The 27,527-nt window shown below is 38.6% G+C and overlaps 1 protein-coding gene across 1 annotated transcript in view; it reads right to left on the minus strand.

The window, feature by feature from the left end:
• Window positions 1-6,861: 6,861 nt before the first annotated feature.
• DNER (delta/notch-like EGF repeat containing) overlaps window positions 6,862-27,527 on the minus strand; it is an 87,536-nt gene continuing 66,870 nt past the window's right edge. Inside the window, exons 10-14 of the mRNA XM_009890313.1 lie at window positions 24,443-24,565; window positions 21,702-21,815; window positions 20,485-20,616; window positions 14,905-15,151; window positions 6,862-7,949 (exon numbers count right to left, since the gene is read on the minus strand). Of these exons, the coding sequence (XP_009888615.1) occupies window positions 7,838-7,949; window positions 14,905-15,151; window positions 20,485-20,616; window positions 21,702-21,815; window positions 24,443-24,565 (728 nt within the window). The 3' untranslated portion in view covers window positions 6,862-7,837. The remainder of the gene's footprint in view (window positions 7,950-14,904; window positions 15,152-20,484; window positions 20,617-21,701; window positions 21,816-24,442; window positions 24,566-27,527) is intronic.

A 27,527-nucleotide genomic window follows, 5' to 3' on the forward strand; every position in this document is an offset into this window, starting at 1 on the left:
TTGAGGACAAAAAGGGGCATTCACACAGGCTACAGACCACCACCTCTATTAATGCATCATTTAGGCACTAAACATTACAGTCCTGGTTGAGCAATGTCATGCTGAGATATTGCTGTCCTGATGTGATACCGGATGCAGTCTTTCATCAACCAAAGCATTTATGGGAAGAAGAGATTTAACCAATCAAAGACTTACAGAGATAGATGTGTCAAGAAGAGATTTAACCAATCAAAGACTTACAGAGATAGATGTGTCAAGAAGAGATTTAACCAATCAAAGACTTACAGAGATAGATGTGTCAAGAGAGTGTCATAGGGTCATCCTGGTCTGGCTTGCCAAAGACATTCACAGCCGAGAACTCTTCATTGACCAATTTTCATGTTTTTCTTGCTTGTCTTCATCTACGGTGCCAATGATTAAATTTCTCCCTAGGATGCTAATGCCCTAGAGTGGCAAGGCAGAAGATATAGCACAAAGGAAGAAAGCAAAGGATGATGAGATACCTTTCAGGAGTGATCACCCTTCAAACCATTATGACTGGGGGTGAGAACTAAGTCTTCTGCTAACAAACTAGTCATAGTTCCAGCTGCTACATGCCAAAATCATCTAAATTGCATTAAGTTATTTTCTCTTTCCATAGCAGCTACATACATTTTTGTTAACTTGTACAACTTGTATCTGGCTTATAGGCTCAGATTCCAGGCAGATTTACTTCAGATCAGTTCAGATTCACGTAAGTCAATAAAAAAACTGTGGTGAAATCAGAACAGTCACACTCCAATTTCTTTGAGCATTGGTGGACAGATATCCAGGTATGATCACATGCGTACACGCACAAAACATGAATGGAGGCTGAAGTTTAAGACACTGCACATTCAGATTATTGTCCGTGTGCGTACTGCTCCCAGGAGGTGGAAGTGAAGACACAGCTGGCATCATAATGAGAAATCTCTTCTGTTGCAAGGAGCTACCTCTGAAATGAAGTAGACCAGTCCACAGGAAAAGAAGCAAATAAAAAATCTAGACTGAAGGGCATCTCCTTGAGGAGACAGCATTGCTTCCAGACATAAGCATGATCTTTCCTGGTCTGTGGGACTCTAGCAAAAAGTCCAGGGTCAGCAAGCTAGAGCGGATTGTTTCCCTTAGACTCTTCCCGGTCTGTTATTGAAGCAAGCACAGCAGACTGGCTTATTTTCCTAAATGATTAACTTTGCTGCCTTTTCTGCTCGGCACATCAGATAAAGAAGTTTATTCAGTTAGCTTATTTATTTACATTCCTTTGCCAAAGATCTCACCAAACAAAGCCTATTTGATGATTTATTCTTTGCTAAAGGGAAAGCTTATTTATAATAGTCATCTTATCATAAACTTCTTAAAAGGAGGATTTGGAACTGGAATTCATAATAACAGAGAAATCTGACTTTTCGAGAGAGATCATTTTTGTTATCCATTTTGTGCTGTAGAAGGAATGAAGCCAGCTGAGCCCAGATGGGGCTGGATGTGGCACGACCACTTTGAAGTGTTGTTTGTTTTCACTGGTTGACCCATTTCCCATCAAAAGGAATCACCTTCACCTAATTGGAGCTCTTCCAAAATACGAGGGGGGCAAACGGATATAAAGGATTCAGATGCTGGGTCCCACAGCGGGTGCTCTGCAGCACAGAAGTTGCACAAGAGGGATCACCTCTAGTGCAAGCAGAGAGGAAAGAGTCAGGAAGTACAAAGATGACTTCTGAGCGAGCCTTCTCCAGCGACTGGCATGTCAGACTGAGAAGGGGCTGGTGAAAGCTGAGAGCACATTGCACTCTGCCCATCTTTGTAGCAACCTCCAGCTATTTCAGGTAGCGGCAGTATTCTGATTGCTCTGATTTCAGACTCAGGCCAGTCCCATCTCTCTGATGAGATGTTTAAGATGGACATAAAGGTGGCTCAGAGTCAAATTTGACTTAAGCCATCCCTCCTGACCTCACACAGCTACAGTATTTTGGTGGATGCTCAGCCAAAATCTCAGGGAATGGAGGATAAACTTATAAAGAGGAGATAAAGCAGATCGGCTCCATATCTCTCATTTGGCACTGACCAAGTGCTTTGCCTTTCTCTCACTGCTCATCTGCTCATACAGAGGATTTCACAGGGTTCATAGACTCCAAGACATAAAACATATTTTAAACAAACAATCCCTCACCCTATTTTTTTTTTTTTGTTATAAAATAAAAGCTCCCTGAAAGCTGTAACACAGTGCATCCCCTCACAGTAGCCAACATGTTTGAGGAGGTTTAGGCACGCACTGGACTACCCTGAGGCTCCCATTTCTTATGTTAGGAACCTATCTGAACTCATTAACTCTTGATAACACACTCTTTATTTTTACTATCTGTAGAATGGAATGGCCTGAGAGACTAAACCCTTTCCTGAATTAAACTGGTTTTCATCTGCCTCCCACATTCAAGCAGGAAGAAGTGGTCCATGGGAGGCCCGTACTTCTGCACTCCCTCTGAGGTCAGGAATATGGGAGGAATATGTGAGTAACACCCAAATAGCAGATTTCAGCCCAGTCAGTACTGAGTAGCACACAAAGCTTGGAAACACAACAGCAGGGAAAGAAGAAGAGGTTCCCAAAGCTGACCGTGCAACAAACAGCTCACACAGAAACTGGGCACCTGAGGGGAGAATGGGCTGGATTAGCTCAGCTATTAAGGATGGGGCACAGCTTGCTCTGATGCAGTGTGCTGGTCTGTACTGCAAAAGCTGAGCAGTTGTGGGCAAAATGAGAAGGGAATCTCAGAGAAATTCTGGACACAGAAGGATTTAGCCACATGAAGGGGCAAAGGAGTTCCCAGTAAGCATAACTCTGGCAACACAAGTGAGGAGGGGCTGTTTAATTCCTCTGAGCCATCCACAACAGAGAATAATATTCAGAGGCATTGAATTTATTCCTCATCAGGTGTCTATTGCTATCAAAAGAGAAACTATACGTCTTCAGGAATGTCACATCTGCAGAGGCATTTCTCAACAAAGCCCGGCTGGAGAAAAGCCAAGCCATTTCCAGAAATAAAGCTGAGCTAAGATGAAAACATCAATGCTGTGATTGAAATTTCACCTCACGAGACTTTGCTGAAGTAAGCAATGTTTGCTGTAGTGCTAGATACTCCTATGGTCAGATTTTTTTTTTATATTTTTAGATTCAGAGAGACACCAAACCAATTTTCCCCAAAAGGTCACAAATACCATCTTCAAACTCCCATTGTTTTCAAAGGAATTGAGCACGTAGAGACTTTTACCATTCAAAGACGTGCTTTACTGAGCTTAAATCTCTTCTCAGCTCTCATTTCCCTCACACCAGTGTACCAGTTGGTGATATTTGCAGCAAAATCAGATGGGTGGTTTTGGTGCGGGATGTTACCCAGCCTGGACTGACAACACACAGGGTTAATCGTGACAGGGGGTGCCTCAGGTCTCCCCCCAACTCCTCACAGACCACCTGCGCCTCCCCCAGCTCTCCCCTGGCCGTTAGCCTCCCCCTGAGCCCCCATTTGATAGTTCTGCCAACAGAAATAGGGTAAACTAAGAGCAAACAAGTCTCATCCGCGACCCGGGGAATGTCAGTGCCACCGCCTGCTCCCAGCCTCTGCTGCCGCCTGCCCGGCCTGGGCTGTCACTGCATTGCACAGGGACACATCGCGGGGGGTTCAAATGGGTCTCCAAAGCGGGAGGATGGCTTGGTGCCAGAGGGCAGAAAGGCCGTGGCCCCTCGCCCAAGGAGCAGCGCAGGGACACGCAGCACACCGCAATGAGCCCCCTGTGATGGGGACACGGTCTCCTGCGCTGGCAGAGGAACCCTGCCTGCCTCACAAGCTACCCACGCCCCTCAGCAACACCATTTTTCACCGTTTGGAAGAAGGTGAAAGGATGGATATCCAGTTTCTTCCCAAGTACAAGGTCTGCTACTGAAAACTGGTCCTGGTGGGGGACCAAGGCTTCTCTTCCAGCCATGGTCACCCAAGGGTTCAGCTACACCCTCCCCTCTGGCGTGGAGACAGAGAGGCCCCCACCCAGCCACAGAGGTGGCACACCAATGCCCAAAGCACCTCCCAGAGACAAGGTGCAAAGAGAGGCTGAAGCTGTGGCAATGGTCTAATTTTTCTTAGCTAAAGTTAGGGTCACATCCCTAGGTTTTAATGGGGATAGTTTTTATGGTTTTAGTCAACATGTGTTTTCTACCTGTTGTGCTCAACTCTTCCCTTGGGCCTTGTATTTATATCATACTGCAATTAGGCCAACCCCAGGGTCAGGGGTGCTGTCTTCATCATTTCAGACTGACTCTATCCAGAATCCATGGAACTTCCCTGTTAGCACATGTATCACAACTCTGAGCTGTAACTGCAAGTTTCACACAACCCCAAGAAGCATGTAAGAATACATGTCTATGCTGCTGGGGAGAAAAACACTCAGGGAGTTCTCTTATTTCCAGAGGGAAGAGGAAATAAAAAGGTCCAAAGTTAGGGACTGCACAAGTACTGGAGGTTAATGACAAGCCCAGACAGTTGTCCTCATCTGCAGGAGGAGCTGGAGGCTGTTAGTCTGTTGCCAGGGGGAAGAGCACATGCAGTTCCCCATTTCTGCATCTGGATGATTTACAGCAAAACCCTCATATGTAGTATATTAACAGCAGGTGGTATTTGCTATATAGTTATATTTGTTCCCTGTACAGAACAAACCCCCTCTGGTATGGGAAAAGGATATGGAATAATCAGTGTCCTTTGTCTGCATTCACATATATCCTCAGAAAGACATGGTCTGGCATATAAAGGCAGTAACCAGCTTGTTCTAGCAGCTTCAGAGCTGGGGTAAAAGCTCAGGATGGGTTTGTTCCCTCCGGATCTGAGGGCTGCTCCATCTGGCAGGCAGTGCAGTGCTTCACAAGTATCTCAGAAGTGCACGGATACAGGCATAGTGCATGCATAACATGCCATCAGAGTTCAATAAAATAAATTGGAAGGAGCAAAAGTAATTTTCAAAGCACAGTTCACGGGAAGCACAGGATGATTTACAGAAGCTAGAGGCTGCAAGCTGACAGGAAAATAGCTCCTCACAAATTACTTATCTTTCAGGTCAGTCACTTGAGAGAAATATAGGATGGTCAAGAATCACTACCAAGGTGTGATTTGTATGCAGAAGGGCTTCTGCTCATTGCAATGACTCTCTTGTAAAATATGGACTATGAATATGTATATTCCCTAGAACGGAGTCACTTGTTCCGTGCTTTATATAGATTTGTAGATCTTCGAAGATAAACCAATATTTTACCACTGAAAAGGCTGAAAACTCTGAAGAATTAGTATTTCTTTTCATCCCATTAACAAATCAATTATAAGACCAATGTATTTGCCCCTGTTCCACACAAGTTACAAAAAACAGCATAGGATATAGCTTCTTCCCAGCCCTTCTTTCTAAGGGATTCTTAAAACACTCCTGGAAGTCACCACAAACAAAAGTTTCCATACCTGGAATAAAGCAGCAGCAGCAAACTGTACCACTGAAGCTGGTCTGGCAGCCATCAGATGCAATTGCAGAATGTTTGTCATAAAAAAACTATGCCTGAAGAATGAAACGGAGGCTTGAATCTAGTTTTTGTAGGTCTCTTACTAGTAATTATTGTCTTGGGCCAATGTCATTGAAAGCCCATGGTAGCAGATACAGGATATCAGGAAAGGTATTCTGGATTTCTGAGATGCATTTGGCATTTCCATAACTCAAACACAGCACGGTGTTACAAACCTGCTTATTCACTGTTAGCCATTCCTAACAGTCAGAGACTCTTTGAGCAGTGCTTCTCTAACAGATAACAGTTCCACTGAAAGATGTTTTCATTTGCTTTCCTTTACGACATTTCAAATTTGGCCTGTATCTGGTGCATATACTCTCCATTTTTATTTTGGAGAGGGTTGGGATTAAATTATTAACTAGAATGTAATATCGCAATAAAATTTACATTTTAGCAACACTAACAACTTGATTCACAGTAATTTGTCTGCCTTTTGTCAACACTAATTGTGCAAGATGTGGAAAATAATTCAATTGCTGTGACTGTAACTAGAAGCAGCAATAATAACGAAATTCAAAATTAAAAGTAATATACGAGATGCACACTGCCCACCTAAACAAGACAGTAAAACCAGTAGCAACTTTCTTATCTTTATAGTTCCTAATTATGTCTGGTTTTAGTGGCCGATCTGGGGTCTGGAGATGTCAGCAGTAGCACGAAAAGGGAAGGACTGCCTTTGACAATGGCTGTCCTCACACAAAGGTGATCAGAAGCTTGTGTTTTCCTGGGAACATCTTTTTTCTGTCTGGAAACGTTATTTATGTGAAATGCAAAGATTTTGGATGCATTCCAAGAGTTTCCAACATTAAGAGGTCAACCAGAGCTTAGCCCTTCAGTGCCTGTAATATACCAGTGCTGACTGGCCCTAGCACAGCACCACACAGCAGGATCTATAGGTAGCTACAGCAATTTGCCCTTATGCCATGTGGTCTTGGCTTCCCCAATGGCAGGCCTCTTTGAAACACAAAGTCAGATCAAGCCTACTCACATAAACAAGTTGTTCTGCAACAAAAACTTACTCTTGCTACAACTTTGAGCTGGGATTTGCAGTCGATCCACTCAGGAACAGGTTGTGGTTCATATGGCCTGGACTGCAGGGCTGCATCGTTACTCCAGTGCTATATTTGTCTCACTTTTGAGAGATTACCTTGTTAATAAAGTCAATTTTTTCCTTTTCAAATTAACAGCTGGAATGTCTTCTTTCAACTTTATAGATAACCTTGCACTTTCAAATGAAGTAAAACAAAAGAAACAGCTGCAATCTTCACTTGATAACATTTATTCAATATTTTCTGAAATAAGCAAGAATTTTAAGAAGCCCATAAGCAATCAAATACAGCCACAAAAACCCCATACTGATCCTAAATAAGAAGCACTATGAGAAATACACAATATTTCATGAAACGATACTGTACATCAACAACCTTTAGGAAACAAACAACCCAAACCATATGCTTAGTTTACTCACAATATAAAAAACTTTAACCTTTAAAGAAAAATATAGATTCAGTCCAATTGTAGGATCCAATCCCATGCCCACTGAAGTCAATGGAAGTTCTCTCATTGATTTCAATGTTTAAAGGATCATGCCCTTACTTTGCCTCAAGAGGCACTTTAATTATTATACAAGGCCTAGCCTGAATACTATTACAAAAATGTCAAACATCAACTCAAGAGTATGTTTCAGCAACTTTCAGGAAATAATGGAGAAATAGGTTATCTATCCATGCATGGAATAAGGCAAAAGCTAATTCATTCAGATTAGGAATAATAATTCTTACTAGTTTCTTTTTCACAACACAAACATTTTAGACTTTTTTTAATTAATGGATATATTATATATCATATGCTTCACATTTTTCCTACCTCTACTGAGAAAGCTGGCACTGACATGTCATAAAGAACTCCTCATTAATTATTGTTTTCTGCTCTGTAACAACCACAAGAAACTCATCTGGGTTTAGTAATAGTGTCTACCAAGAAAAAAGCACACACTATCATAAGCTTATAGTTTATAGAGCTTAAGGTACATTAAAATGTAATTAATGAAGTTCACAAATTCTGTTTTAAAATATTTTTCCAAACTAAAAGCTGCAGAAAATTGGTTCTTAAATATTCTACAGAAAATTCTGAAGCATCTAATGGTTTAAATTACTTATGCTTTCTTAAAAATATTTAAATTAGGTTAGTAGCCCATCCTTTTGAAAAATAATCCAAAAAAGATACACTAGATTACAAATCTTTTGTCTTAATCAGTGTAACCAAAGGTTTGTCATCTGGGCTGTAATCTTCGTAAGCGATGGGGGTTGCATCATACATTGCAGGTCGGGATTTCTTGCCAAACCTGGAAACAAAAGAAAGCTTTTGGTGACAAACAGAAGTATGAGTGAGTTAACGGCAACAACCCACTGAGTTATGATACACAGTCAGAAACAAATCCAGAGAGCCTTGGTAAATTCTAAATTGTATCACAACATACCAGAAGTACAGAAGTTTAGATATCTGAACTGTGACTTTTGAAATATGTGTATCAAATAGAATAAAAAAAAAAATCTTGCAAACAAGAAACAGATTCCTCATCAAAGGCTGCAGGAATTCTGTTGTGGAATTCAGCAGTATCACAATATAGGAAGACTGTGGAAGGCAAGAGTGAAACTGATACAGTTTCAGCAAGGCCAGAATTTTATTTTAGAGCCTGCTCTAACAACCAACATTAAGGTCAGGTCATGTATATTTACAAAAAATAAACAAACAACAGACAACTATCGTAGAATCATAGAATCGTTATGGCTGGAAAAGACCTTCAAGATCATCAAGTTCAACTGTTATCTAACTCTACCGGGCCCACTTCTAAACGATGTCACTGAGCACCATATCTAGACAGCTTTTAAATACATCCAAGGATGGCGATTCAACCACTTCCCTGGGCAGCATGTTCCAGTCTTTTATAACCCTTTCAGTGTAGAAATTTTTCCTAATGTCTAACCTAAACCTCTCCTGGCGCAACTTGACACCATTTCCTCTTGTCCTATCACTTGTTACTTGGTAGAAGAGACCAACACCCACCTCTCCACAACCTCCTTTCAGGTAGTTGTAGAGAGCAATGAGGTCTCCCCTCAGCCTCTTCTTCAGACTAAACAACCCCAAGTCCCTCAGTCACTCCCCATAAAAGACTTATTCTCAAGACTCTTCACCAGCTTTGTTGACCCTCTCCAGCACCTCAATGTCCTTCTTATATTGTGGCGCCCAAAACTGAACATGTGTCACATTTGCATTTGGAAATGCAACAGTTGTGCACGGAATTGAGTTGCAAGCTGTGGACAAAGCATTTTAAAAATGAACTTGAAGTCTTTGCTCACCAAACATCCAGTTGAGAAGCACGTTTAAATTACCAACATGCTGCACGCTTTTTGCAACAATGGCAAAATTAATGGCAGTTAGGATATTGCAATGCCACATTAACACGCTAATCTAGCAAATGTTCACCAGCAAGAGCGTGCTCCTCCTAGTCAACCATCACTGCTAAGAACCAGGCTGTACCTGCCTGTGCAGGGACCCGCTGTGACCCCAGTGCTGGCACATCCAGAACTTCTTTCGGTGGCTTTGCATTGCATAGACAGTCTATCACCCCTTCTGATCATTTATTAAGATACAAAAATAGTGCTAGAAATGCAACTTGAAAGTGGAAAAATTGCTATAGTGTTCTGACTACAATTGCAGGAGCTTTAAATAAAAAAAAAAAAGGATCACAGGAAAATGAGGCAAAAAGTGTCAAGTTTTCTTTGCTTATGATCAGAGAAAATACAAACACAGAAACAGAAAGACTTATTTATATAGTTATTCACACTAAGGATTCTATGTATCCCCTTCTTATGTAGCATATTAAGTCTATATTAATTTAAGTTGTGCACACTGGAAGGTGAGATTCAGAAAATTAAGATTTTGAGGATATTTAGACCAAACCAAAATTAAATTGATTTTTTTTCAAGGTTTTTCTGCAACTTCCTTACTGTTCCAATTTAATTCTTGGCTGTTTTCAGTGATCTAGAATTGTTGACAAAAATAAAATGGCTGGAAGCATTATGATATATATGGCGGAAATTTCATTTTTTTCAAAGTACTTCAGCTGTCAATAAGGACACACTAGATACATTTCCATGTATGAATGTCTGCTTTCTTCTGTAGTTTTCTTTAATAAATACAGACAGGCCATGTTCACTCGTCAGCATTGTGATGGATAAACCTGATTTTCTGTAAATGAGACAAAATTCCAAGAATTGAATGAAGGAATCAAGTTATGGCATCTTACTAAATCAGAGGCAACAATTAATTCTGAATCACCCTCCTCCATCAAGGAGATTCTCAAGGGTTCAATGGAAATAGTTTTGCATAGATACAAAAACCAATGTGAACATTCTCCAATGATTTAAGTCAAATTTTGCCCTTTCTGACAGGTAGAGAACACAGGTTTTTTTGCAGACAGTGAAGCAGTACAAATACTGTTCTCTTGTGTAGGTCAGGGTTGACATGTGCCCCTAATTAGAAAACACTGAGAAAAGACCACAGCACATGTGCTAGCTGTTTGTGGCCTGGCTGAACCATCTAGCTGGTAGACCACATTGCTTTGATCAGGCGGTTCAGAAGCCAGTCCCTGCTCATAACATTAAACAGAGTTAACACAAACCTTGGATGACTCAAAACAGAATTGTTAAATGGGACATCTTAGTTCAATGGGCGTGTATCTAGCAGGATTGCACAAGGATGCTATTTTATTGTTTAATGGATGACATAAAAGAAAACAATTACCAATGCAATCTGCAAGAGACACCGATTCAGTGGCGTAGGGATGATCACAAAGTCAGGTAAATGACATGAGAATTAGAAAATATACTTTGTGATGAAACATTGAATAAGAGAAACCTGTGCAACTTGACTAAGAGAGACTGAGTGTTCCATGATAGTTTTGAGGACAGTATATATTCAATGTAGGAATTCTTGGCACGGGCAGCTCCATGCGTGTGTATATATGTATGTGTGAGAGAGACTGCAAATTCTACTTCAGATGTGGAACAGGGTTGCCCCTCGATTTCCTTAGAAGGACATTTCTACAGATGGCTAATCATAGAGAGCCTTTAACATCAACAATTCCATTCAAGGAGAAGACTTTTGAGAACATTCGACAGCTGAACTCCAAGGAAATGGTATCCTCCAATTTCTGCGGCATAGGCTGGAGTTTTCCCAGAAGCAGAATAAAGAAACCACGTGTCACTACTCTGTTCTAAAACGGCGACTAGTATAAGAAGTCCACAAATAAAGTTTAAACGAGAAAGAAAAGACCAGAATTTTAGATTTCTTTCTTTAAAAAAAAGGCATACCCACAGAAGGAAAGGATTATTTTTGCCTCCACAGGAGGAGAATAATGAGAAGAATAATTGCCTCTGCATTATTCAGAGAAAAGGCGATGTGCGCAAGTGCTATTTAGAGTTCCTCAGTATAATTGAAGTGTCATCCTAGAGTTCCCACAAAGCTGAGACTCTGGCAGAGGACCAAGCCATTGACACGTGCTGTAGAGCTCAGAGTACTTGTGCATGTGATCACACTTTCACAAAGAGGTAGCTGACTGAAACTTATCACTGAAGTCTATGTCAGGAAATGGTAAGAAATGAGCATGTGCTGAAGCTCGTCCCATTCTGGAAGCTTAGGACGTGTCAATCTAACACAGCCCACTCAAGCACAGGAACATGGAGAATGTACAGTGGAGAGAAGCTTACCCTGCTGTGACAAGATGACTTAATCAGAGTCTGATGAAGCAGACTCTTCAACTTGCACATAGACAAAAGAAGAGTCAGCACATGAAAGTTAAAATTAAAGAAACCACACTGCAAGTAGTGCGTGAAGTCTACTGCTAATGATATCTAGACATACAAAAAATGTACAGCCTCTGTAAGCAGCTATTTTATGAGTTCAGTGTGGATGCTTTTCTAAAGTGAACGATCCAGATAGTTTCAACAACAGATCCTGATTCCAATTCAATTATGTCTTATGGTTGCCGTAGCCAATGGTCAGCTATTTCATTACAGTCTCTCTTTAAAATGTATAATCTTTAACATAAAAGGAGTGTCTATTTACTCTCTGTATAATGGATACTAAAGAGAGCTGTGTTTGTTGTAAAACTATCTAGTTCTGATCTGCCGATTCTAAGAACGTTCCCTAGAAGTAGACATTTATTAGTTGTGATCCTTGAGCACATTCGTTTTCTCCTACAGCAAGTACCTTGGTTAGCAAAGACCAAATTATAAAAAGCTATCAAGAAAAAGATCTGCTGAGAAACATAAACACGTAATTTTAAAGTCATTTACTGAGTATGCAACAGGCACCTACACTCCCAGGACATTTAGTGACTTTAACATAAACCTTACATTTAAAGAAAATAATCTATTCACTATTCCTTAGGCCTCCATTTTCCAAAATTGCTAATAAGGTTAAGTATCTAACTGGGAAAGGGAATGATTTCAAGAAAATGCTGAGAATCTATTGTTTGAAAGTAGGTCTCTTAAATATAGCAATTCTGAAAATTCAGATCTTGGTATTTTTAATATACAGATTTAAAAGTTTATGCAAAAATAACTATAAAAGTTGTGCTCTTTTTCCAGGATTGAAATGACCAAAGCAATGGTTTATTTCTTCCTGAAACCAAAATAAACACAATAATCTTCCCACTAAACCTCTGTGAATTACCTGACTTGGCAGCTCTATCTTGGATTTTTATAAGGCATCCATTGTCTGAGAGGCACAGAGAATTATTTGGAATGAAAACATTTATTTGCATTAAGTAGAAACACCTTTCCCAAGATAGGGAAACCCTTTGCTGACAGGTTCCAATAATATAATTTTTAACTGCATAATATGGATCTGAAAAACCATCATGAATATATCCGAGTCTAAGAACTTCTGCAGAGGCTATTAAACCCTGATGAAAACCTGTTTTTCTAAACTTTTGCCTTCAGTAATAAACAGAGATACATTTAGAGTAATCTATACAGCAGCCATAAAGACCTGAACTACCTCAACTTCCAAGATTTGAAAGGTTTCATACGGGAAAGCTTTTACCATTTCCATTACCTGCCGGTGAAACTACAAAAGACGGAAAATTCAGATGAAAAAGATCCTGCCTTGCTGGTACACTTCCCCTTGGTACCCTTAGATAGACAGCTGCCCAATTTGCTTTAAGAAGTAAGTAAGAAAACCCAGCTGTTTCACTCTATTCCTCAGGAGACCAATTCCAGTCCTTGGGGAAGCACGAAGTACCACTTCAGCGAGTAGTAACTGATCAGGATTGACACATTCATCACTGCTCCAGTAGCAGGAGGGAGGTGTTTAATTTGAAAGATTAGCAGTATTATTTTTGCACCTTGCTCTCCACCCTGGGAGATGTATAGTACATAACAGTAAACATTCAAAAGGCCAAATAATAAAAAACTGTAAGGCTTTTTATGGGCCATAAAGCAACTCCCTCCTCTCCCACTACACTACTAAAGGAAAAAGGAGTTCTCAGGATATGTGTGGTGCGGAGATGCTGAGCTCCTACTGGAAGAAATGTGAGGCTAAGTGGCAAAGGAGGACTTAAAAGAACACTGATTTTGTTGCTATGTTAAATCATCTGTACACATCTTTCTTTTTAAAATATTTACTGACTAATATATTTTGACAATGAACAAATGTTTCGTTGTAAATCTAGTTGGAACAGTTTAAAGAGCTACTGCCCAAAGCTACTATGTGATTAACTGAGTCCGTGGGAAGTCCTCATCTATTTCAGATAACTTTGACGACTTCAGTGGTGGCACAAATTAATCTGTTTAATTTGTATTGAAGCAGAACCGGAGTATTCGGAAAATGAATTACCAGCAATCACCAACCAATATGCATGCATGTCTGCATGTCAATGCACAGGAATGTCTTCATTCTTTAAAAAGCATTTTAATGGCAACATACACAAACACTCTTGTTGGAATCTGAAGTGAACTTGCAAAATTGAAGAAATGGGAAAAAGGAACAACAACAATGAAAGTTCTACCCTATTAAGAGAGATGTCAAATACAGAAAAAATAATACTGGCTAGGAAGCAAAATGGCACAAAGGATCTTGGGGTGAGGAAAAGGTCTAACAGGTTACAAAATTAAATCATCAGTCACTAATGTTATGCAAATTAAAAAAAAAGGCAAGCAGGTTTCGTTTTCAGATGTAAGAACAGAAATACCATAAATACAATACAGAAAGTGATTACTCAGTTCATTTGGTACAAGGAAACCTTCATCTGGAGAAATATTTCCAGTTGGGGAACACCCTTCAAAAAAAGAGAAAGACAATCTGGGGTGTGTCTCAGGGACACAATGAAAAAGCTGACATGATCCAGGAAGAGATATTGAAGGAATGGGTTAGCTGAGTCTAGGGAAGAAAGAGATTGTTTTGCTTTGTTTGTTTTATTATAAAAAAAAGGGGGGGGGGGGGGGGAGAAAAACACCTGATGCACATTATTACTATAAAGGGAGCCGTGATAAATTATGCTTCCTTACAACCTGAAGAGCAGTGAGAAAGAAGCTGCCTAATTCATAGCAAGGAAAATACAGATTGAATTTTAGGAAAACCCTTTCTCATTTCAACTGCTTTGGAGTTTTTTAAACACAATTGTTGTCAGTGAGCTAAGTATAATTAATGCTATATCAGTGCAACAGCTTACATGAGCTCTCAAATCCCTTCCAGTCCTACTTCTGTATTAGTCTAACACTCAATGCCCTGGCTTGCAAGTGCTCCATTAAGATTAAAATTCAAAAGATTACTATCTCTAGGAAAGCAAGCAAGAAAGATCCTAATTCTGAGGCAAACAGGAGCACAAAAATGAGTGATTTGAAGAGAATGTCACTAAATAATCTGGTAAATTAGTCACAAAAATCAATGTGCCTTTGCTATCTAATCAAATTACTTGTATGCATCAGTTAAAGAATATATACATCCCAAACAGAAGATCTTACAGGCTAAAAATTCTGCATCTGTCCCTCTTCACCAGTTACACCAAATAAATTCAGAATAACTCTCCCTGTTTTCAAGAAGTTGTGCTGGATTATCGCACTTCAGAGGAGAACAGAACAGGGATCAAAAAAGGACAACGAGCAATGCTGGTGATCCTGTCTTTTCACAGCAAAGCAGCACATTCTCTGCCAACAGCAGTTAGAAGCACTATGCATGGACTGAAATTAGGCATTGTAACAGATTTCTTTTAAATTACCATCCCCAGAACAAACCTGGCATGTCGGATAGAAGCAATTGCATTACTGAATTCGCTGTCAATGCTTCTACAGTTGTAAAATTCTTCATAGGCTGGCCTGGAAGAGCCTTGATATTCAATGCGGCTGATGCGACATATTCCCACAATCAGAATGATCAGCATCAGGACAAATGCTACACAGAGAGCCCCAATTATGATGTAGAGGGAGTGACGAGGCATATTTGTTAGACTCTCTGCCATATGCCCAGACTTCCACTGCAGATCTGCCCATGAGAAATAAAAGGTTACCATTAATTAGTATTTCACATCCTTACTGCTGAATAGAATTATTTTATGGTATTCACTTTCAATATTTCTGTGGAGACTTTTGAAGCTAGGGGGATGTGTAATTTGAACCTTCCCAGGCTCCGTTATGGATATGTCACCATGCCTAACATGCAACAAATTTGAATAGCACTATCTTGATCCTTCACCCATCTTTTTTTGTAGATTTTTAAGGTCATATAGGAGCACTTACCTAGTTTGATCTCCTGCGCAACCCAAGTCATAGAAAGTCATCTCGTTATTCTTGCATTATGTTATACTGTATGTTCTCTAAAGGCAGGCAGGTTTTATGTAAAAGCTTCTAGTAATCCACAAGTTCTCTGTGCATTTTGTTCTAATAGTGAATCCTTCTACTAAAATGTGTGATTTAATATGTATTAAACATACTTGGTTTTTAATTTGAAACACAGGCTTTCATTATGCCTATCTCCACCAGACTGCGGAGGCTTCAAAACCAGCATTTCAAAGACAAAACCAGTATCTCATAAGGTGTTACAGTACTGAGACCACTTGTCTTCTCTCAGGCATAATTTCCCTGAGAGGTCTCAAAGCAGACCTTAAAGACAAGCCAATCTGGAAGAGGTTTCTTGTATTTATGTATTCCAGACCTTCTTTATAAATATTCTTGATGCCCAAACTATTGTCTATCAATGCCAAACAGACTGTCTATCAATTGCCTATGTCCTCAGATCTGTTTTTCTCTAGCATGTGTCAGAGTATTTCTAATTAACCTGTACTTCCCTCTAGGGTTCATTTTTGGCAGTCTTTTAAGCCTATGGTCTCATAAATTATTTCAAATCAAGAACAGACTTGAATCATTCTGGCTACAGAAATCTGACACTGCAAAAGTTACTTCTAGCAGGTGACTGTTGCCTTTTCAAACGGACTTCTGCTTTGCACTGTTTTAGAAACTCCCTTTACTTAATCACAAACGGTCTGGGAACGGGGCTATCAAGCACATGCTTTGAGATTTTAAGATATTCTTAGAAGCCACCTCTCAAGAATGCTGATGATGGCAGGTAGCTGATTCAAGCACCTAAGCTGAAATCACAAGTTTAGTGGCATCTGTGGATATAATCTCCATCAGTGGTAGAAACACAGAGGAATTTATAAGGGGGGTGGGAGAGTGGGGGGTGGGGGCGCATTTTAGAGGAAGGTATAGAGAAAGCCTGAAGCTGTAACATGTGGGATTAATCTGGGCAGAGTTTGAAGGAATGGTTGCTCTTTGTTTACAGCGGGAAAGGTTGTCCCGGAGCGCCTCTGATCTTGGGCTTGCTTAGACTTTTTGTCTGCAAATGGGAGCTGAGCTTACAGGACTGCTTGTTTGTGTTATCTGCTTCAGAGAGCAGTAGAGTTTTGATCAGCCTGAATCGTTCAGTGATTTAATGTATCTAAAATGCTGTTACTGCAGTTTCCCCAGTCGGGATATGAGGGAGCTGTGCTCTGTGGAGTTTGGGATGGGTTTCTATTTCTGTTCTGCAGCACATTCGTCACACTCGGTGGTTTCTGTCAGGTTGTCAGACTAGGCCAAATTCAGATATAATGTGCGCAGATATATGGCAAGACAGTTCTGATTTAAACTCCGTGTCTTCCATCTCTGGATGATAAGGATGAGAGAAATTTCCTCCTTTCTTCCTCACCAGATAAAAATACAAAGATTAACAGCTTATACTCCAAAGATTAGAAAGAACATATGACAGCTCAAAATCACGGTATTCTGTTGTCATAGTGATGTTCATAAAATTAATTAAAAATTAGATTTCAATGTGCACTGCACAGTCTGTACTACAAATATTTCATTATGTTAGTTTTCAAGTAACCACATGGTTTGGCTTACCTTTGTAACTACACTAATAATGACAAAAGTGGCAGAGGTAATGATATTAACAAATAACCATCAGGCATTAGAGAATTCATATGAGACATTTTGTAAGTATTTTTACAGTGAATGCTCCATTAACTTTTTATGCAAATACGTTTAATTTTGAAAGGAAAAATATCTTCTTTATAATTACGACTGATTTAATCCTATTTAATTGGAATTGCTAACACTGGTAAGGACCATTAAATGATATAATAAATACCACAGTTCATCCAGGCAACATACATCTATCTCCTGTCTAGTTTGTTGTATATAGAGCACTTGAAAATTAAAGAGTACAGTTTGACAAGACGATAACCCTGAAATCCTGTTAAGTTAGTCACTTCAAGCAGATAAAACAGCTGGTGAATAAATAGGGAACTATTAATAATAAATAGAGAGTTGTTATACAAAAAAGACTAAGTACCAACAGCCTCCTTCATGGCTAGTAACAGAAAATCACAAAAGATAAAATGTGATCCATTTAGTCAAATGACTAAATCCTTTTGGCAAAGTGATTTCTTCAAAATTCAATCCCTCTCTATTTGCATAATCTTTTATATACCTGTTCAAATCCAAGCGCTTTAGGAAAGCTTCCACAGCTTTGGCTATAAGCCACTGCATTGGTTAGAGAGGCTGCACGTCCATACTTCTATCTGACTATTGTGAAATATCATGGCATCCCACAACAAGGCATCATTTTACTTTGATGCTGTGTCAAAGTGACTTTAAATAGCAAGGGAACATCAGACATTTGCTGATGTTAAGCTCACTGAAGAAACTATTGGTAACCCTCAAATTTTAAACTTAATTGTTCTTCAAACTGTATCTTTATGTGACTATGAAAAGACGTTTTTCCTGTTTTCATTCCTTCAAGACCAAACCAGAATTTTCTAGATTGCATTTTTTTATATCTCTTATATTATTATTATTACATATATACTCTATTAGCTATCCTGATTTGTTGGATACAGTAATTTCAACCTGTTCAATTGAGAACAGTTGCCATGAACAATACTATGTGATTTATTCTCCAAATATTGAGAAGGAAGGAAAAGGTCTCATATTTCTAGTTGAGAATCAGCCTTGCAGTGTTATCAATTCCAGTTAACACTCAGATAATTCCCTGCCTCCTGTTGTAGCAGTCACAAGATAAAAGAACAAACCAGTCAGTAAAAGGCTTAAAACAGCAGCAACAATGTGCTGTTGCTTCTTCCCATCATTTTAACTTACACAGTTTGCAAATGTGTAATACAAGCAGCAAGTTCTTGAGCAGCAGGCAAGTCCACTGGAGTTCAACCACAAACAGATGCTATGTGTAGAGAAATACGCACTAAGCAGAGACAATCCCCTTGCTCAAGAGAAGAACATTTAAGCAGAGTTTTATCCACTCTCTCCTGTATGCTTACACACCAGGTCAGAAAAGAGTTAATATTGACCAACCACAGAAGGAAGCTGAAACCTACCTATCGCATATAGTGCTTCGGGGCATGTGTCCCTCACAGGAGGAAGCAGGAATAACTGCGTAGCTGGACAGTAGAAAAGGCTCCTTCCACCCGCTGTTGTGCTCCTCCCATTTTCCCATGTGTTTATATGCACCTCACTATGTATCTTAGGTGCAAACAGCCAAAATCCTAGTGACTAGAGCATGGCAGCCAAAGGAGGACTCCAGAACAAGCATCACTGATTTCATCCAGCACATCTGCAAGGCTCAGAAAGCATGCAAGCCCGTCTGTTTCCCTTTGGCATCTATCCACTCCATAATGTAACAGAAACACAGTTGTTACTATGTTGAGGCACTCCAGGATCATTATTGCATTCTCCAAGAGCTAAACTCATCTGTCTGTCAGCCCACTACTTATTAGCTAAGGCAGGCAGAATTACACTGCCTTGCTGATCAACTTGGATGTGCATGTTTCAGGTATCACTAACAACAGCCTTGTCAGTAGAATCTCATCTGAGCATCTTTGAGCATGAGCAGTATGGCATAGAGAGCACGCAACATTGTGCTTCCACTGTCATGAGGGTTCTGTACCACACAGGGAAGTGTGTGTGCCATTCACAGAGACAACAAAAAGGCAGTGCTGTCACCATCTCTGGACTAGCTAGCAATGCTCTTCTGCAGTCTCTGTTTTCAACAGAAAGCACTGAAACTGAATTTGCAACCAACAATTACAGGGAGAGGAGGTCATAAACCTGTCAAGATAAAACTTGTGTGTCAGTCCAGTCTTCTGTGTTAAAGTAAGGACTAATATCAAGAGTGGAAATCAACTTAAAAAGCAGTCAATATTTAATTTAAGTAAAAAGTGAGTAAAAAAGTGAACTTTCATATGCTCCTTGTGTAAATGAGATACAGAAAACATTTTTTTATTCCAACCTTTGTGTAGGTATTTTCTCATGAATGTATAACAGGAGCTTTCTGAGTCCCTTCTTCTGTTTTTTGGATTTCTTTTAATCTATCACCTATGCCTGCAACATTAGCTGTGCTAAGTGGTGTAAATCCACTCACACAATGTGTATCTGTATCGTGAATTGAAGGGATCTATGACCGCAGTCCCTGAGCATTCAAGCAGTTAAATACACAGCTAAATTTCCTAGTAAAGACAATATCTGTAGCCCAAGAACAAGATATTAGCAAAATACGAAGTAGCTCTGTGAGCAGCAGAACTAATGAAGCCTAATTTCCGTTTTAGCTCTTCCACAGTTGGGCTTCATACTCTCTTCCTCTCACAGACTCTCTACTGCTCCATAAAGGTGCACTTATACTGAAGCTTTTCTCAGTACTAACAAGTGAGATAACACCGGAGCTGTTCTTTCACCAGACCCACCAATGGAACCTCTCTAAATCTTACTAAATACTTAGGAAATATTTTGGTTTGGACACCTTTACCTTTCTAAGAAATTTGGTGGAAATTGGCCTATGGTTGGAAATGTTATTCCTGAAAAAGTTGGTAAATGCATGCATACATAAGTCACAGCACAATCCCACAGGTCTTGTTTCCTTAGGTAAGCAAGTTCAAAATTGTTTTGCTGAAACATCACTAGAACTGCAGGTCCTCAGAAGTCAATACAAGTCTTTTAGGATCATGCTTATAGCACTATGGAAGTAGACTTTACCCAAGGTAAGTATGAAAGTAAGCTCTGAAGCATAAGTGCAATTAAAAGGCAAACTGCTGTGAGATAGCATCTCTAGCCCAACGCATCTCAAAGTAGGGTGCCCAGAAACAGAATTTTCTAACTTTCATAGCCGCTTTCGAAATCTTAGGGCCTAAAATAAAATGCATTTAACAGAATTTTGGTAATTTACAGATGATTCAGAGTATTTGTGCAGATAGGTATGTAAAGACAAATATAAATGTCTTTATTATAACGTATCATTTTTAGAAATTTTTAGAAAGCTACAAAACTTACGTATTTCGCAGTTTGCACCAACCCATCCATGTGGACAATGGCAGGTGTAACCACCAGGCTGATCTATGCAGGTTCCAGCATGGTGACATGGGTTACTGTCACAGTCATTTACATCAATTTCACATTCTTCACCTTATATTGGAAAAAGTAACAACAAAAACCAAACCTATATAGCAGGCACCTCCTGTAGCAGGTACATCATCAGTCATTTAATTTGCTGCAAAACATAGCTCAATAGCATCTTTATTCTCAGAACATCAAAAGTATTCTGTAACTGTTTCAAGAAATAAATCTCACATAGCCTCCAAGAAGGAAATATTATCCTCATTCAACCAGGTGAAACAAAGTCTGAGGGCTAAGTGACTTGACTAACCTCACCCAGATTATGTATCATTTCTTTAAATATACATTTCATCCCACAACAATGTGGTATAACAATTTATCATGTATATTCTGGAGTGTTTATGCAGTAATGTAGATAATCAGTGCCTCTGAGAAACAGCCACTGTACAACAGAAAGCTAACTCTTTTCCAAAAAATGCCCTTCAATTAGCACCAATCAAAAAGCACAATTTGATCTACAAAACAGCTATGAATGGGATAATCTATTACTATCACATTGGATAATACCTTACATGACTCACAGAGCATCAGGTTGTAAATTCTCTTGACAGCAGGTATTTGGATTACACCAATCACATCAGTTTAAATACAAGGCCAAAAGACTAAATGGGCTGCTTACCATGAGTCTGAAAGTGTAAATTGATTCATAACAAGCACTTTAGGGCTTTTAGCAATTGCATATTAAGCTAGCGGGATGAGTTCTTTCTTCAGCTCGCAGTAACTAAGGTCAATGTTAAAACATTTTCCAGTTTCAGCAGTGTCCAATTAGTATATTGGTTTACCTGGAAGTCTTCAAAATGTTATTTTTAAAATGCAATCTGGTCTCAAGCAGTAAGGTCATCAGGCATGTTAAATAGCTGTTAGTTTAGTGAATTATCTTTAGTAACAGGCTTTTTTGCTGCAAAATTTTTAAAGTTCAAAGCAGTTGCAAATAATAACAAGAACTTTTCATTCTCCCTAAACTGATTACAATTCAGCAAAGTCCAAACTAATTTGTTTCCTTGAAGAGACACAGTCTTACTTGGTATTTGTCTTCTTTTGGACACAGTGAATATTGACAACTAGATGTTCTGTGCAATGTACAAATTACTTGCCTGTATATCCAGGTGCACAAATACATGTTGCATTTAGACCTTCACTGTCACAAGTGCCACCGTTCTGACAGTTGATGTTAACACAAGGATCTTTGTATAATTCACAGTGCCTTCCTGAAAAGGTAAAATTAGTAATTGCCATTAACATGGACTGTACTGACAGCATGAAATCACCATGTGCGATAACTTAACTTCACCTGGATGAGCACAATGATGTGGAGCCTCCAAACCTGTCCCATTAGGCTAATGTCATAAGCCTAAAGCCATGTATTTTATGGTGGCTAAACTTTACACGTATGCCTCCTCTCTGCTCTTCCCACCCACTGACTCTTTGGGATAAGAGAGGTAGGGCAAGTTCTGCTAACAAGAACTGCTGGAGTATCTTTGAAAAACCAATAGTATAATAAAGCATAATCTGATCAGCTATCTAATATTCTTCAATAAATTGTAAATTATAATTGTCTTCAGTAAGAATTTTATGCAATAACTTCTTTAATAATATACATAAGCATTCTGATGCCTCTCATTGACTTTTGCAGGAAACTGAGGAGTATAACTAAGGCAATAAAAAGATAAATTAATTTATTCAAATGTATAGCTAAAAGTAAATAATTGGGCTGCTCAACTTCATGCCACTACCTTCCTTCCCTCTTTCATTCTCAGGTGTAGGCTATGTGAATTCATCAGCTTTGCTTTGCAGAAGACAGTGCAAGCCATATCTGGCATAGAGAACATAAAGCACAGCAGATTCCCACCTGGGGGTGGGAGGAGAGGCTCTACTGCCACTGCTATATGCATAATTTTCTCTGGATCTACTTTTCAGATAAAATCAGAAAAATCAATACGTGAATGACCTAACTGGTGCATGGATGGCACTGAAACACACAAAAAAATAAACGTACAAATGTAAATACTGAATGATTGGTGGGACTTCATTTATAACATATCTACTACAGTGAAATTAGCTTGCATTTAAAATACCTGGTTAAATTTATCCATTAATGTACGTTTTAATATAAATCTAAGTCTTATTAGCATTTTTTGTTTGGGAATGAATCCAAAGTGACCACTTAGGTTTTCCCACTCTTATACTTTTTATAAGAATTTCAACGAACTGAAGAGCAGGACAGAGGTAAAATTAGTGAGAACGTAGAGTCTTTAGAGAAAAGAGTACGAGAAAGAAAAATCAATACAAAAAGGAAGAAATTGGACAAATAATATAAGATGTATGTATACAAGCAAATTTATTTAATGAGTGAACAATTAAAAGGAATGAACTTAGTTCTCTAGTGTTCAACACTACAGTTATGTACAGCAATGCAAGCTTACATGAGTTATATAAAAACAAACAAGTTAATAGTCATAATTTCAAAAATATATAAAACCCATTTATTTTAAATATGTACATATTTTACATATATACATATGCATACACGCGTACTCACTTGCTACAGACCTGCTGAAGTCATTTGGCCAGTCTGTCAGTAGCAAAAAGGCAAGAGCACCCTAGTCTGAGTATCTGAATACTGAATACTTTAAGTACTGGAATGAAGAAAGCTCAGTAATCAACAAAACTGCTTACAGGACCAGGTCCCCTGCTTTCATTTAAAGCAAAATGTGCTGCACACACAGTGCTTTCAGCTGCATGTTCAGGTCGGATGAGAACAGAACATGAAGTCATAACATTATGGTTAAATGCTCTTTAAACTGTCATGAAAAGCTGAGGGTCATTTCCTCACCGGGCCTCTAAAATGATGAATTCTGTATCTGTTGTCAAAGAGCAGTGCAATCACCAGCATGAAATACATATTTAGCCTCAAGCAGATGTTAAGTGAGTGTTACTTATCAACACAGATAAGGATTGATATGCTTAATGAGAAAATGCTGGGGTAATGTTCCTTAAAACATAGTCATTCTATGAAATATATGTATATTTTTTAATATTAATAATATATAAAATTACATTCAAAATGTTCTCACAGCATGATTTGAAACAGAATACACAAAAAAGTATCATTTTAGCCCTCCACAGAAGGACATGTCACAAACGGCTGATATGTGCTATTCTGTGTAAAGCTGAAATCCACTGCAAGGGAAATGATGTAGCTAAACACATTTTCTGCTCTATTTTATAAATTACTTAAGAAATTCCAAAGACTGATTCCATTCGAACATATCTAGGAATAGCTGCAGTTAACATGGGAAAGCAGTCACAGAGCTACTACTGTATCTGAGTTTTATGGTCTTCTAAAAGAACAATCAACATTAAACTTCCATTTTTACTCCTTTTTGCTCATCTGTTTCAAATACTAATTTTTTATTACTATGTTTTTAACTCAATTCACTGGAGAAAATAAATAAAAAAATTATTTGGAAGGGCCTCCATGTAATGACTCCTAACGATAACTGATGAAAAATTTTATTTAAGAGTTATGCTTTCCTTTAAAAACTCATCGCTTTCTAACGTATCTTAAAAACAGCAGAAAAAAAGTACACTTAAGAAGAACAGAGGGAAGCCATTTGTCCCCCGACAAGGACATGCGTTCCTCACAGACCAGCTAAATCTGAACTACTCATTTGAATAAAGATTATGGGATCAGGATGTACAATGAAGTTTGTTTCTGTTAATTTTAGATGTGGGCTTTATTTCTGCTCAATGAAGGATATTGTATATCTCAGTTTATAACAGAACCTACCATGAAAACTACATAGAACTATTCAGAAAACAAACCCCATCCTACCTTCATATTCAGCCAGGCACACGCACTCGTAGCTATTGACGAGGTCTCTGCAGGTGGCTCCATTCTGGCAGGGTGCAGAAAGGCATTCGTTATATTCCTCTTCACAGTAAAGGCCATGGTAACCTAAATCACACCAAGAGGAAACAAAACGAGCTGTGAAACACATCCCAGTAAAAATTAACAATTAAGCAACTATAGACTGTGGGCAGATGCTTGCTAACTGAAATATCATGTGCAGACAGATACATGCCAAGACATTGATTTTAAGGACCTCTGCTCCCCAGGTGAAATTACAGAAAAAATCCTGGAAGCACAATGTTCTGCGAGAAGCCCCTGCGATAAACCACAGCCAGGCTGGTGACCAAGTCCGCCAGGAACAATGTGAATAACCACTCTCTGATTGTAAAAATGAATGAACGAGTGTCAATGTATCTCCTAGCTTCCTCACATCCTTGCATCAAAGCCACCTTTCATCTAAGTGGTGATAATTGTATAACAGTAGTTAGAATGACAATGTATTTTAACTTTAATGCTGTACAATGTCAAAATACTGTGGAAGCATTAAGATACTTAATTTTTACCATATTCCCAAGCCATAGACAGGTATTATGGTCTGATTACGCAGACAAAGAAAGTAGAAGAACAGGAAAGCCATGAGACCCACTAATGGCCACTGAGTCATTTGTATGAGGTAAGAAATAAGGAGTTAATCCACTTAAAATAGCACTTTTCTAATTATTTAGTGTGTCATACGATCATCAGTCTTAACAGCAGTTGAAATTGAAATTTCTAGATATAGTGTATCAGTTCAAAGTAGTACCTAATCATATTAAGTAACAGCATAAATTGGTATAGTGTAACAGTGGAAATAAACTAGCTGTAATGCTAATATGTTTGCCTGATTATATTGGTTACTTGGTATTAAATATGAAGACTCACATGCCTGGTCATTTTAAAGACTATTATATTTTATACCAAGAAGCTTATTTAATTACTCTTCAATAGACCTAGGTTACATTTTTGTTAAGAGACAGCTTCCTCTCTCTTTTCACTTTTTTTCCCTTTTCTTTCTTTTTTTTCTTTTTCTATCTTAAGGTAGGGGCTTTCCAACTCCAGAAACAATGTCTAAATTTATAGGCAATTAATACATCAACAAGAAAAAAAAAAAGAGAATAGATTGGTCATAATGCTTAGTAAGTACAAATAATGCATTTAAATGCACCTTAAGTACTGCTTTCTGCCTGACAGACCAGCATTAGCACAGAAGAACTGTAGAACTGCTAGTGTGTTTGACCAGTGAAAAAAGAACCAGGCAATTTGCTCGAGTCTCTCTAAATAGTTTCCCACTGCTTTGGGGGCACAGGGAGTGCTTCATAACGAGCCAAATTACCTTTAGAGGAGGGTTCAGAAATTAATATATTAAACGAAATATGTTCTTACCTTTTTGAAAGTACAAATACAAATAATACATCTATTTCTACTAAACCGTGCATCTTTCATAATGTTTACCTGCTTCTTGGAAGTTACAACAAATAACTGAGTGACCAGACCTTTGCATTTTCCACATCTCTTCAGCTGTTAGCTACGTGCTGCTAATCACTGCAAGTCACAGCATCCCACCTGGGGCATCACACAGACTACCTCCCACTCCACCAAACCAAAGACCACACAGTTAACATCAACTGAATTGACTAGATAATTAGCACAAATTAGTGCTTCAGATGTTTTAGTAAATGGTTTGGCTTCATGAAACTATAGCACAATCTCTTCTTTATCCATCCATGAAAAGGTGAGGATAGAAATTCTAGCCCATGCTATTGTCCACAGAGTAATGCCAGAGACACTTTGTATGCAGTGGTTACTGCGCACTTTTTCCTGCTGGCTTGTTATTTTATAATGTTTGCCTGGTACTGAAAACAGTGTAGACTGGGAAATTTTTTTATTTGTTTTAAACAAAATCTTAACTCTGTTTGTCACCTTTGTTCAATGTTCTTGAAATTTCATTCTGATGAAGGTCTATATTACACATTTAAAAAAGCAGTTTCACATGTGCTTTCATACTAAAAGTATTGTTTCACAAAGAACGGTCATACAGAGAAGATATGTCATGGTATGTTAACAGTACATAAAAACACTCATCCCACACCCCTACCATGGATTAATTTTGGTTAAATCAGTTAAATGTTTAACCTTCTTTATCATAGCTGTTACTCCCCTTGACCTCCTATTAGTGTGATACAATACCAGGAACACGTACTTGTAATCTATAATATAATACCTTGCATTAGAAGAGTGTTTATATGCTTTTTAAAATCTTGATTTACTTATTACATATAGCTATAAAAGCAATAGATGAATGAGCATAGACTGAACAAAGATGCCATGGGCATGAATAAAGATGCCAGGAAAAAGGTCTAAAATACAAAGTGTAGATTCTGCAGTATGATTGTATTTCTTCAGATAATCTCTATTTAGTAGCAAAACTTATAGACATGAAATTAGGGTATCTTTCATGAACAAAGAGCCAAAGAGAGGGGCAGATTTTCTTCTTAGTAAGTGGTAACCTATATTCACTCTCCTGGTCTCGATTCTCACAGAACCATAAAAAAAATGGACAAATGGCACCTCCAGACATCATTTCCACCCCCTACCCCCCCAATGGATAATTCAAAATAAAACTGTGTGAAGATACAACAGACGTTAGTACTACACAAGATGTATATGCAATATTATCCATTTGATTTTGAAAAAAAAAAAAAAATTGTCTTTTCATAATAAATAGTTAGTTGGACTAGTAGCTTATTAAGAAACATTTCAGAACCACTTTCTCCAAAGCTGTTAGCCAGGCAATACTTAATTAATTATGCTAAATGTTGTGGGGTTTCTTATTAGCCTACCTACGATGAAGTTTATCTCGTGTACGATGAAGGTAAATATCCTTATGTAGTGACATCTGTAGCCAACATACAAATCATCAAAATCAGAAAACTTAAAAGAAAAATACATGGGAATTCCCTGTGTTGAACACAGATGTAATTAGATATTTTAAGGGGGAAAAAAAAAGTCGTTTTCCATGATTTGCACA

Source organism: Charadrius vociferus, unplaced genomic scaffold (assembly GCF_000708025.1).
Source record: "Charadrius vociferus isolate BGI_N301 unplaced genomic scaffold, ASM70802v2 scaffold650, whole genome shotgun sequence".
Taxonomy (NCBI): Eukaryota; Metazoa; Chordata; class Aves; order Charadriiformes; family Charadriidae; genus Charadrius; species Charadrius vociferus.